This window comes from Elaeis guineensis, chromosome 5 (assembly GCF_000442705.2).
Source record: "Elaeis guineensis isolate ETL-2024a chromosome 5, EG11, whole genome shotgun sequence".
Lineage (NCBI taxonomy): Eukaryota > Viridiplantae > Streptophyta > Magnoliopsida > Arecales > Arecaceae > Elaeis > Elaeis guineensis.
In genome coordinates this window covers 118,961,688-118,974,584 of record NC_025997.2, presented here as the reverse complement: position 1 = coordinate 118,974,584, position 12,897 = coordinate 118,961,688, and the positions used below count along the sequence as shown (strand labels likewise).

The following is a 12,897-nucleotide window of genomic DNA, read 5'->3' as shown; positions in this document are numbered from 1 at the left end:
GTTGGTATAATGTCCATAATATAATTGCTTGTTAATTAAATTATAACAGATTTTAATAAATATGATTATTAAAAATATTTTTAAAAAAAATATATAATTATTAACGACGGCTTTAACGATGGAGGCACCATCGCTAAATGTATTAGCAATGGAAAGTCGTCACTATTATATTTTCTAAATTTTTTAATTTCGAATCCGAAAAAATTATTAATAACGGATTGTTGTCACTATAAGCCATCGCTAATAAAGTTATTAGCGACGATTTCTTTGCTATCACTAATAAGATCCTTTAGTATTGAAGTTTTTTTCGATGGCTTATTAGCGATGGTGATTTGCTTATTAGTTATGGCGATTGGCCGTTGCTAATACTCTATTTTTTTTGTAGCGGGTTAGAGATGCTTAAATCTAATCTTTTTATAACTTCTAGGTGTTTCGTATGCATTACTTAGATTATTTAGTTTATTCGGGAGAGATATCATGAATGATATTTTTTTAACTTATTTGGAGTTGTGGTGGCCATGACAAGTAAATGACAAGCTTAACTGAACTTTTGACTCCCATCCCTTGTATCTCATTGAATTGCGTGGTGGACTCTGACATCTCACTTGTAAGGATCTATATAGATATGTATCTAGTTCCATATCGATTATTAGCTGAAAAAATCTTAGATACTCATACAGGACTAAAGAATATAAATAATATCTTCTAGTAATTTCTTTTTAGATAAAATTCTGGATTGTTATAGATAGTATCAGAGCTGATCCAGACTATAGTCCATATAAATTAGGGGATACTGCAATATGGATTCATGGAGATTGACTGCGGACCAATCGTGGTGTTTATGAATGGATATATAAATTTAGACCGTTAATTAGTTTGATGAGGACGTCAGGACTTAAACGTGGGAAGTATGTAATGATCCATGTCGATGTGTATTTAATTTCATATCAATTATTCGTTAGGAAGACCTTACATATTTATATAGCACCAAAAAATTTAAATAATATTTTTTAACTAATTTTTTTGAATGAGGTCCTAGATTACTGCATCACTTACCTAAAATTCGTGACTCTTTGTTCATGGTTAAAGATGTTCCAGATAATTTTTTTATGACTTTTTGGGTGCGTGACTTGGATTATTTGCTTTCATCCTATCGTCATGGCTTGTCAGCCTATGGGGCAGATTCGATTGTTTTTTCGGGAGAAATATCACGCATGATATTGTTTTGACCTGATTGGGAGTTGTGGTGGCTGCGAAAAGTAAATGAGAAGCCTACCTTAACTTTTGGAAGTCAACTCCCCACCCACCGCCCGCACACCACACCACCACACAGGCGCGCGCGCGCGCACGGACACAGCCAAAAAGAGACAAAGCAAGCAAGGAAAGGGCCACCAATCCCCAGTTCTTTGGCCCCCTCTATTTTGTGTGCATGCAGTATCATATACTTTTTTTAGTATCTCCATATGGTAACCTCTTGTCATCATCATTTTATAGTATGTGGTCTTTTAGATGTGTCTTTTGTGGAGGTGCGGTATTAAGTTGCAGAGGACTTGGACTCGAGTATTACAGTTTGAATATATAATGCATGTTATTTGGGTGCAAAGGCATGCTATGTTAAAACCTTGGCCAAGAAGGTTTTTTTACTTCTAGTATGACAGGTTTTGTAATATAACAAACAATATGATGTTTTCTATGAAGAATATTTGGAATGGAAAATTGTGTGCCCCTCCAAAAGTACCCAAAATGGCTGTAAAGCCCAATCATTTGGAAACTACCGGAGGAAACTTTGACATTTTAGCCCAGAATCAGGATTCCAACATCCTATATATATCACACACAAAACCGGATTCACACCCTCTCCTGGGACATTCTTAGTGTGTCTTTCACAGTTCCTAAAACATTAGTAGGTCAGTATTAACAGAAAGTGAAATATATTCAACTAGACAGGTGCAGGGTATATATATAGGGATGCAGTGCTACCATTGCTGTTCGGATGAGTACTAGCTAGGTCTGATTAAGATAAGTTACACCCGATCTGTTGGAATATTTTTACGCTTATAAAATAAATACATTGCATATGTTTCTAATATCACCAAGAAGGAAATTTAAAAAAAAACAGATAAAATCCAAACAAATTAAGATAACACGCATTGGCCACAAACCATAGAATTTAACCACGTCAAATGTAGAGATCTGGTGCTAGGCGTGGGCTCACCACTGCCCTTAAAGGCACAGCCTTTGGAACTACAAGTCCAGGGGCCTCGTCCATGTTAAGCTCCTCTCCTTCAGGAAGCTTCCAATCAAACGAGTGCACCAAAGTCCCAAGAATGTAATGCACCATGACAAACCCTGCCTGCTTGCCCGCACAAATCCTTCTCCCTGCACCGAACGGTATGAGCTCGAAGTCATTACCTAGTGGCTCAATCTTTGCACCCTTGCCACTTAAAAACCTCTCAGGATCGAACTCCAGTGGATTCTCCCACACATCTGGGTCCCTCCCAATAGCCCATATGTTGACAAGGAGCCTAGTGTTCTCTGGGATGTGGTAACCATCAACCTCGCAAGCTTCGAAGGAGAAGTGGGGGAGGCTAAGTGGTGTTGAAGGGTGCTTTCGAAATGCTTCCTTACAAATTGCTTGCAGGTATGGGAGTTTCGGTATGTCAGATTCTTCGAGTCTTCGATCTCTTCCAATGACTTCATCGATCTCGGACTGCACACGCTTGAGGATGCTTGGATTCTTCAGCATTTCAGCAAGTGCCCACTCAATTATGATGGAGGCTGTATCAGTGCCAGCAGTGAACATATCCTGCAAGAGGGATGGATTAACAGTTGATGCGCATAATGAAAAAACTAGTTGACAAACTCCACTACTTTCACGAAGTAATGGCCATAATGTAAATAGTGTAGTCATACATATACGCCACTAGCAGCCAGATAATGGCTATTATCTCGTTATTGTTTCTTTGTACCAGAAATTATATAAGTAATTTGGGTACATTATTTGATCTTTTGACTGATAAGATAGTAAACTATGAGTCTCCACTAATGTGCTTATAAATATACGGATATGTTAATGCAAAATATGTAATCATACCCTATGAATCATGGTTCTGTCAATAATTATCTTTGGCTGTTACTAATTTACCCATTACTCAATTTTTGCGGTCATGAAAGCCAATTACGACTTTTGGTATTTGCCAATTGAATGATAATGACGGACTCAAAGCTGGTTAGGTCTATGTTGCCATCCACTGGGCCACAGTCTCTTAGATATCAATTTTTTTTTTTTTTTTACGTTTAGGAGGGTATGCAAAAGATCAACCACTCTTTATTACGTTGAAAGTTGGACTTGAATTTAGGTCACTAATACTTGAATCTAGATCACCAGAAGCCAAACTTCCAGTGATTTTATTAATTTTGTCATCTGCACTTCACATAACAAAGAACAAGTTCATCGCAGCTAGCAAGATAATTAAGTGGTTCAAGTTGTATCTTTTGCATGAAAGAATAATTGTTCTTTATTTTTTTGTGATGTAAATTGTTAGATCGTATTTTGCATAGCTTTCAAAGCATGATAAACTCTTTCATCTTCGGTATAAATCATGAAGCTGATGTCGCACCTGAAAGCTATGTAAAGATTGTACCCAAAAAAAAAAAAAAAGCTATGTAAAGTATGATCCAACGGTTCATTATGCAAGGGCCAAAGATACAACCCCAAGATATTTTTAAGATGAGCAGGTAGGAAAAGCCTATGATATTGGGAGCTGTTGCATCATCAATCAGATACAGGAAAGCTCATTGTGGCTGTGATTTTTGGACATGGACTGCCTTATAAGTGTCATAATCTAACCTAATCCAGAAATGCCGTGCAGCCCAAATTTTACCTTCCAAAACTTGGCCATCCAAGAAGAAAAAGCCTTTTTTAAGGCTAATGTCATAAGATTTCTTGTTAGGTGACAATGACAAATATGTATTCCAATTTTCTTTATAAAAATAAAGGATGGAGAAATATTGATTTAAAGAAAAATTTAGTTTCACCACTTGAAATTGACGGGATGTTTTATTCGTGATGGTTTGACGTTTTGGTCTTTGCTTTTTTCTTTTTGTAAAAACAAATCCCAATTTTTCTCTTTGCTTTTTTGGGGTCTTCCACAATGACATGGCATAATCCACTTGGTCTTTTATTTGGTTGTTATTCTAGAGCAGATTATGCCCTTTGGTTGGAGATCTGATTTTCAATTTGTGATTTCAATAGCTATTTAATATTTAATCTATGCAAAATAGATATAATCAAATACGATAGCATGGTTAAGTATGCGGAGAGAGAGCAGACATAAGCATGTTAAAACACTGAATAACATAAAATGCCAAACATACAAGGACCAAATATAAAATAAGAGTTGACCAAGAACCGCATGAATCAATCTGAATATAGAGATAAATTCAAGAATCTGACTAATATCCATATCCGTATCTTCAAAAAAAAAATATGGATACGGATAGATAACCATCCGATTTGCATCTGAATATCTAAATCGACCTCTAATCCTATATCACTTTATATAACATTTATTAATTTTTATAAAATATATAACAAATATGCTATTAATTTGATTGGTCATATAATATCTTCAATTTTATAGTTATAAAATTTCATTATCCAACTTGTATTTATAATTATATTGATATTTTTATTATTTGAACTGTTTCCGCATTCATTTTTTACATCCGAATAAAATTTATATTTCTATTTATATTTATCAAATAAAATAAATATAGATATGGATATACTGATATTTGATCCATATCTTATCTGATTTTTTTGCTAAGTTTGTTGTGAACTTAACTAGCCAACTTTTTTGCCTCGACAAGACCGTAAAAATATGGGAACAAATTCTCTACAGTACTTAAAATGTATCACAAGATGCTGTGCTTGCTTCGGAGACGTACATCAAAAAATAAATAAACGTACATGTTAAAATATTAAAAAATAAATAAATAAATTTTAAAAATATTTAAATAATTTAAATAAATATCATATAATTATTTTATTATATATATATATATATATATATATATATATGACATCTTGCGATACTTTTTGAGTACCGCAGACCATTCCGTTTCTAAAAATATCACCTCATCAGTAATCCCACGATATCTTTGTTACTCCAAGCACGGTGCAGGGTGTGCTGTAGCCTAAGAAGAGCTAAGTATTAAGAGAGCTTACAAATATAAGTCCCTTGATATTGACGTCGGACAGCGTCTCACCATCCGCATCCTCTCTATTCGCCATGATCAGATCCAAAACGTCCGGCCTCCCCTTCCTCTCCATCGCCGAGGCTGCATGCTCTTCCAACAACTTGGTCACCATCGCGTCGAACCTTTCATGCAATCGCCTCAGCTTCTTTTGTATCCCTTGGAGGTCCATCCACGCCACCGCCGGCAAGAAATCTCCGATGTTGAACAGCCCTCCCCCGGTCAACAGATCCACTACCATGTCCTTGAACTCATTCGAATCCCGGCCCTGCGAGTCGAACACTCGCTGGCTTAGCATCACCTGTCCTATAACGTTGGCCATGGCGCAGACAACCAACTCAGATAGCACGATAGGTTGTGATTTCTGGCTGGAGTCGTACATGGTATGGAGAAGATGGCCCACTTCAGCTTGCCGGACCGGGGACCAGCTGGAGAAGGCCTTGCCACTGAGCATGTGAAGGCTGCAGAGCTTGCGGAGGAGCTTCCAGCGAGCGCCGTAGTCGGCGAAGACGAGCGTTTGCTTGTTGTAGGTGATGTCCTTGATGCTGATGACCGAGGGGCGGTTGGCGAACTGGACATCGAGGGTTTTGAGGAATTTGCGGGCGGCGTCGGGGGTCGAAGCCACGACGATGCTGGAGGTGCCCATTTTGAGGTACATGATGGGACCGTGGCGTTTGGCGAGGCCGGCGAGGGCCGAGTGCGGTGCAGTGCCAATGAGGGGGAGTGCGCCGAGCACCGGGAAGCCGATCGGGCCCGGCGGGAGGCGGCGGGTGGATCGGAGCCTGTGGCGGAGGAGGAGCAGGAGGGAGAGGCAGAGGATGCCGCAGGCAAGGAGAAAGGGGTCAATCGCCATGGTGGTAGGGTTTGTGAGAGACCTCCCTACCTAAGAGATGGAAGGATCGTAAGGTACATATGGAGAGGAGGTTGAACGAGTGAAGATAGGAACTTGGCAACCACTAGTTTGACATTAAGGTGGTGGGGGAGGGGGACCAAAAAAATCTAGGTGCCAGGGTTATTGACTTGGGACGAGGGGCCCGTATCTAAGTTATCATCTATGAGGTCATTGACTTCGTATGATGGGACGTATCTAAGCGATCGTCTGAGCGCAAGTGGCCCCGCCAACCTCGGGGAGGGAGGATACCAGCTTTACAGACAGCCTGGACTCTATAAGAGCTTGGCAACCGCTTGTTTGATGTATGTTACAATATTTATGAAAGAAGAGAAAACAAGAGAGAAACAGGAGAAGAAAAAGTAAAATTTATTATTTTTATTTTAATTTTATTCAGTATATCTCAAAAATTTTACATATTAATATATAATCTCTATAAAAAATAATAACAATTGATATATAATCATATTAATAAAAAAAATGATGTAGAATTATACTAACAAAAAAAATATTATGAAATAAAATGAATAAAATTTTTTTAAAAAATTAATATATGATCTCTAAAGTCATGCTAATACTTCTCCTCAAACTCAAGATAGTGCCGTAGATGCTAACTTGAGTTTGAAAGTTATTATTTTTTTATAAATAAAAAAATCATAGAAGAAAAGATTGATGCTCAAAAAGAAGGTGGTAGAAGGTTGATGATCATTGTAGACCAAAATATCACAAAAGCGACGATTGATGCTCAAAATGAAGATGATCGAAGGTCGATGATTCTCGTGGATAAAAATGCTATAGAAGAGAAGATTGATATTTAAATAGAAGATAATTGAAGATCGATGATCCTCACAGATAAAAATATCATAGAAGAAAATAAAAATACTTCAAACTAGATGGCGAAGGAGCTAGAGACAAAAAAAATATCTAAAAAAAAAAAAATCTCAAACTAAGTAATAAAGAAGCTAAAGATAAAAAAATATCCAACGAAAATGAATATGCCTCAAATTGGATAGTAAAGGAGCCAGTGATAGGAAAATATCTTAAAAAAAATATGTCTCGAGTTAGGCAGCGAAAGAGTAAGAGGCAAAAAAAAAACATTCAAAGAGAAAAAAAAACTCAAACCAGATGGCAAAGAAGCCAAAGACAGAAAGACACCCAAAAACAAGAAAAATAACTTAAATTGGATATAAAGCACTATAAAAAATTAGACTATTAGCGACGATTTTAATAATAAAAATGCCATTGCTAATAGTATTAGCGACAAATGCCATCGCTAAAATCCTGTCGATAAGAAGCATGACATTGAAGGCATGTATTAGTGACGGCGATCTCGCAATCGCTAATAATCCGTATTAGAGACAGCCTTTAGCGACGGCACTCCATCACTTATAATATTTTTTTAAAATTTTAATTAAAATATTTTAAAAAATTATTAGCGATGGTTTTTTCATCGTTAATAAGCCATCGCTAATAGGCTTTTAGCGATGGAACTACCATCGCAACAGTCATCGCTAATAATTTTTTTTTAAAAAAATTAGCAATTATATATATTAAAACTTGTTATAATTTAATTAACAAGTAATATATATTTACAGATATTATAATAACTAACAATTAATTATCACCATTATAAATAAAAAATTAATATTATATATTATATCAAAATTAAATTGTACAAATAATGCTGCTTAAATATCAAATACATTACATCAAAGCTGAAAAAAGATCAATAGAGATCCTCCTCCTTCTCCTGCTCCTGTACGTCCTTTGCAGCAATAGGTGGATAAGAGCCAGATGTCCAAGTATTCTGTGATGAAAAAAAAAATATTATTAATAACTTTAAAACTTAATTAATTGAACTTGTAAAACTAAAGTAATTGATACGCGTCAGACTTAAAATTTTATGGAGGGATATATTTATATATATGATATGATTCTCGAATGGATTATTCTTACACATTCTATTCGATAAAATGGTGCTATAGACACTCCCAGCCAATACTCCATCGGATGGTTAAGTTGAATTTTAATCTTCGAAGTACTCTCTCCCTCCAGCTTAAAGTCGAACCAGCATGGAGGAATATATTTTGATATACTCTAATTTTTGAATGGATTGTTCATACATATACGTTCTATTCGATGATACGAAGCTATAGACATCTCCGATTCATCCATTGGATGTTACATTGAATTTTGACTTCTAGGTATCCCTCCCTTCCACCTCAAGCCTAAATCGACATGGAGGGGTATATTTCAATATACTTCTTTGATTCTCGAATGAATTATTCTTACACATCCTATTCGATGAAATGGACGTATCTACACCTCCATCCCATCCATCGGATGGATAGATTGACTTTTGACTCTTAGAATCCCTTTCTCTGATTCAAGCCTAACTATGTGAAGCTTTTAAATATAAAAATTTAAAATAAATAAGTAAATTTATTAATACTGCTTGACTTACTTACTGTGATGGCTGTGACAACAAGCTCAGTTGATCGCACAGATGTGATTTTTGAAGAATCTCAATTATCATGTTGCGAACGGCATCACGAAAATTCTGAGATCGTTAGTGAAAAAGTCTTTGCACGACCTCCTCAACATGTGCATCACCCGATATCTGGGTGGTCGAGGCCTGTGAGGAAGACGTCGAAGACCAGCGAGCTGCTGAAGGATCGACGCTATGTTTGAACCCTATGATCCGTCTCTTACTAACCTCTTCGATGACCCTAAGCCATCCCTCGAGGTCAAGAAAGGGCTAAGAGGATGGGTCCTCACTATGCCACGCTACAACATACTCCATGTAATCTATCTATACAGTTTAAAAATTCATTAGTACTAATATACATATCATTACATATAAAAAATTAATAAATAATCTTTTAAATTATCGTGATCTATCTAGACTTAGAATCTAAGTAATCACTGATCTTCCTAGACTGGTACGTAACCTGCCATAACTGCAGCTAGTATGGTACATAACCCAACTATCATATCTACTATAAATAATAAAATTAAATTAATAAAAATAAACATATGATCAATTATGAGATTAATATAAGTATAGAATTTTTACCAGTCTATCTATAATAACATGTGTGCCAATAGAGCTGTCGGTGTACTTGATCAGATCCTATTGGATGGTTCGATTCTGTTAGACCCTCTGTTGTCTATCAGAGTACTCCTCACTGCTTCACTAGTCAAAGAGGGTCTCCCAAACATCCCTCCACATTCAGTGATTCATGAAAGACTTTCAGTCCGATGATGACTTAGAATTAGAGAACTCAATGACGGACTGCTTGATTCGGTATAGCCCATCATGGAGCCAATATATGGCGACCTTCTCGAAGGTTCGACGGTCGATTTTCTCATCCAAAGGAGTTTCGAATCACTAGTATGACTACAAATAAAGGATGGCATGTATCAATAAATATAATACAAACTATCATGAATTTAAAACTTAAACATCTTTGACTTATCAGGAATATCTCCCATGCAATGTCATGAGCCCCCAACAGCCAACTGGAGAATTCGTTCACCGACCTCAGCATCAATCATCGGACGATCTCGATAACGACACGAGATACCCTAAGCTTCCTAAATATCCTGTAAAATTAATTTTGAATAATAAATGTGATTCTAAAATGATAATTTTTTTTTTAAAAATAATGCTCGAAGATCTAGTACTTACATGCGGCTCTGAATGTGCAGTAGCTCTTTGAATATACACATACCGATAATATAGTATGTATTTCATATTTCGATCATAGTGATTTATCAGCATCTCTCGATATACGATAGAAATCATCACTGTCAGCTTTTAGATCATCCTTCACATCTCAATTAAATTTAGGACCAGTAGCATCCATAATCATGTCTACCATTCTATCTGTGTCTATGTCTTGCTCGTTTCTAACCTTTGTAAGTGTCTTCCACGTTTCTCCATATAAGTACCAATGCTTATAGTTGGACATAAATCCACTCGTATATAAATGGATAGTTATTATATTCCTATCAAGTATTTTTTTATTGCCACATCTCTTACAAGGGCAACGAGCCTGCCCTTGATGCAAGAGTGCCGCATTCCTAAAATTATACTCATAGAAATACTCTATACCCTCCTTGTATTCAGTAGAAATCATCCCATCGATTACTCAACGGTCCATCCAACTATGGTCCATAGTGTACTACCTAAGAATTTTGCATATATATACAAATAAAAGATAATTGCTAAATGATTATTTTAATATTTTAAAAAATTTATATAATAATTACATCCTACTATCAACAAATAGGTATAGAAGGTCCTATCTCATTTAGAAATTGTATTAATTCTATAGATAGAGTACAATAATCAAACAATATGTAATAGGAATCGAAAGAAATTTCGACAGCATCTTCTCTTAGTTCTCTCCCACATAGCATAAGATGTATGAAAAGAATTAAAAAAAATACTATCCAAAATTTTTTTCAAATCCTCATCATACCATTTGATTACACTACAAAAATCCAGTCTATTAGCAATGGCTATTTGCCGTCGCTAATAGTCCAGCTGCTGTCGCCAATAACGTTGCCATCGTTAATTCTGTCGTAACAGTCAATCTGAAAAAATCTTATCGCTAAATATCCTTATTAACGACAGTAAATACCGCTATCGCTAGTACGACTATTAGCGATGGCATTAGCGATGCAATAACTGTATCGTTAATTATTTTTAATTTTTAAATTAATTTTTTAAAAAAATTAAAAGATATCAGCAATGATATTTTCGTGGCTAATGCCGTTGCTAATAATTATTAATGATAAAAAATATCATCATTAATACTATCTCTATTTTTTATTTTTAAATTAAATAAAAAAATAAAAAATATTAAAGATAACAGTATCATCGCTAATACCGTCATTAATAAGTATCAGTGATGGTATTTTTCATCACTAATACCATCACTAATAATTAATTTTATTTTAAAAAAATTAATAAAAATATTTTTTTAATTTATTTTAATAATTACAATGAATTATGATTCCTAATATCTATTATAATTAAAACCCAAATATAATATGATAATAAAAATTAAAAATTAATTATATTATATTAAAAATATAAATTATATAATTTTTTTTACAATCAGTATCAAAAGAAAAATACAATACATCAAAAAAAAATCAGATCCGATCCTCATCATCGTTCGCCTTCTCCTCTTTCCGCTCCTCTCCAGTAGTTGGTGGATAAGAGCCAGATGTCCCAGCATCCTATAATAAAAAAAAATAAAATAATATTAGTAAATTTCTGTACAAGGATATATCTTTCCATACACTCCATCGATTCTCGAATAGATTATTTCTACATGTTCTATTCGATGATACGAAGCTATAGACACCTCCGACCCATCGATTGGATAGTTAGATTAAATTTTTAGCCCCTAGATCTTCTTTTCGGACTCAAACCTATACATATGAAGCTTCTAAATATGAAAACTTAAAATAAGTAAAAAAATTTAGTAATATAATTATCTGATGTGATGGTTAGGATGACGAGCCTTGTCGATCGCATAGTTATGGATCCCGGAGAAGCTCCACGATTGTATCGTAAATGGCATCCAAGAGGCTTTGAGGTCGCCAGCTCAGAAAGCTCTACACGATCTCCTCTATGTGTGCATCGCTCCAAATCTGGAACGTCGAGACCTGTGAGGATGCCGAAGGATATCGAATCTGTGGAGAATCGAAGATGTAGTCGAATCCTATGATCCGGCTCCTACTCACCCCTTTAGTGGTGCTGAGCCATCCCTCAAGGTCAAAGGGGGCTAAGAAGATGGGTCATCACCATACCTCTCAGCAACGTACTCCATGTAATACGTCTGTACAATTCAGAAATATATTAGTTTTAACATAAAAATTAGATCCTATAACAACTTAATTGGTAAATAAAATTTAAAATTTTTATCGTGATCTATCATGACGTAGAATCTAAATAGTCAGCAGTCCTCCTAGATTGGTGTCTGACCTCCCACACCTGTAGTTGGTCTGATGAACGATCAAGTTGCCATATCTATAATAAATAAATAATAAAATTAAATTAATTAAAGCATGCATATAAGAGTTTTTACAGTTTTAGTGAAGAATTTTGATATAGATTTCTTATTAGTCTGTCGGCCATATTAATATGTATGCTAACCGAGCCGTCCATATGTCTGATCGGATCCTGCTGGGCGGTCTGATTCTGTCGAGCCCTCTGTCACCTATCAGAGTACTCCTCGCAGCTTCACTTGTCACAAAGGACCTACCATATATCCACCCGCATCCAGTGATCCGTGAAGGGCCTTCAGTCCGATGATGACTGAAAATCAATATGTTAGATGGCGGACTGCCTGAGGCTGTAGAAGCCATCTCAAAACCTTCGTGTGGCCATCTCCTCGAAGGTCCGATGGCCAGCCTCCTCATCCTGAGGAGTCTTGAATCAGTAATACTCCTGCAAGATAGAAGCGTGTATCAATATGTAATTAAAATACCGATGTATCGAAAATTAAAAATTAAAACTAATTTTGACTTACCAGAAATATCTCCCAAGCTGCATCACGAGCTCCTGACGGCCAACTCAAGAACTCATTCACCAGTCCCAACATCAATCGACGTATGATCTCGATAACAATATGAGATGTAGAAGGCTCTTTGAATGTACTACAAAATTGATTTCGAAAAATAAATGTTAACTCTAAAATTACTAAATTCTAAACATATTAATTGAGCAT

General features: G+C 35.7%; 1 protein-coding gene across 1 annotated transcript; it reads right to left on the bottom strand.

The window, feature by feature from the left end:
* Nucleotides 1-2,009: 2,009 nt before the first annotated feature.
* LOC105045491 (flavonoid 3',5'-hydroxylase) lies at nt 2,010-6,166 on the bottom strand. Its single transcript, XM_010923784.4, has 2 exons — nt 5,231-6,166; nt 2,010-2,806 (listed from the first exon to the last, which is right to left on the bottom strand). The coding sequence occupies exons 1-2, from the start codon at nt 6,110-6,112 to the stop codon at nt 2,180-2,182; spliced, it is 1,509 nt and encodes a 502-aa protein (XP_010922086.1). The 5' UTR covers nt 6,113-6,166; the 3' UTR covers nt 2,010-2,179.
* Nucleotides 6,167-12,897: the final 6,731 nt, after the last annotated feature.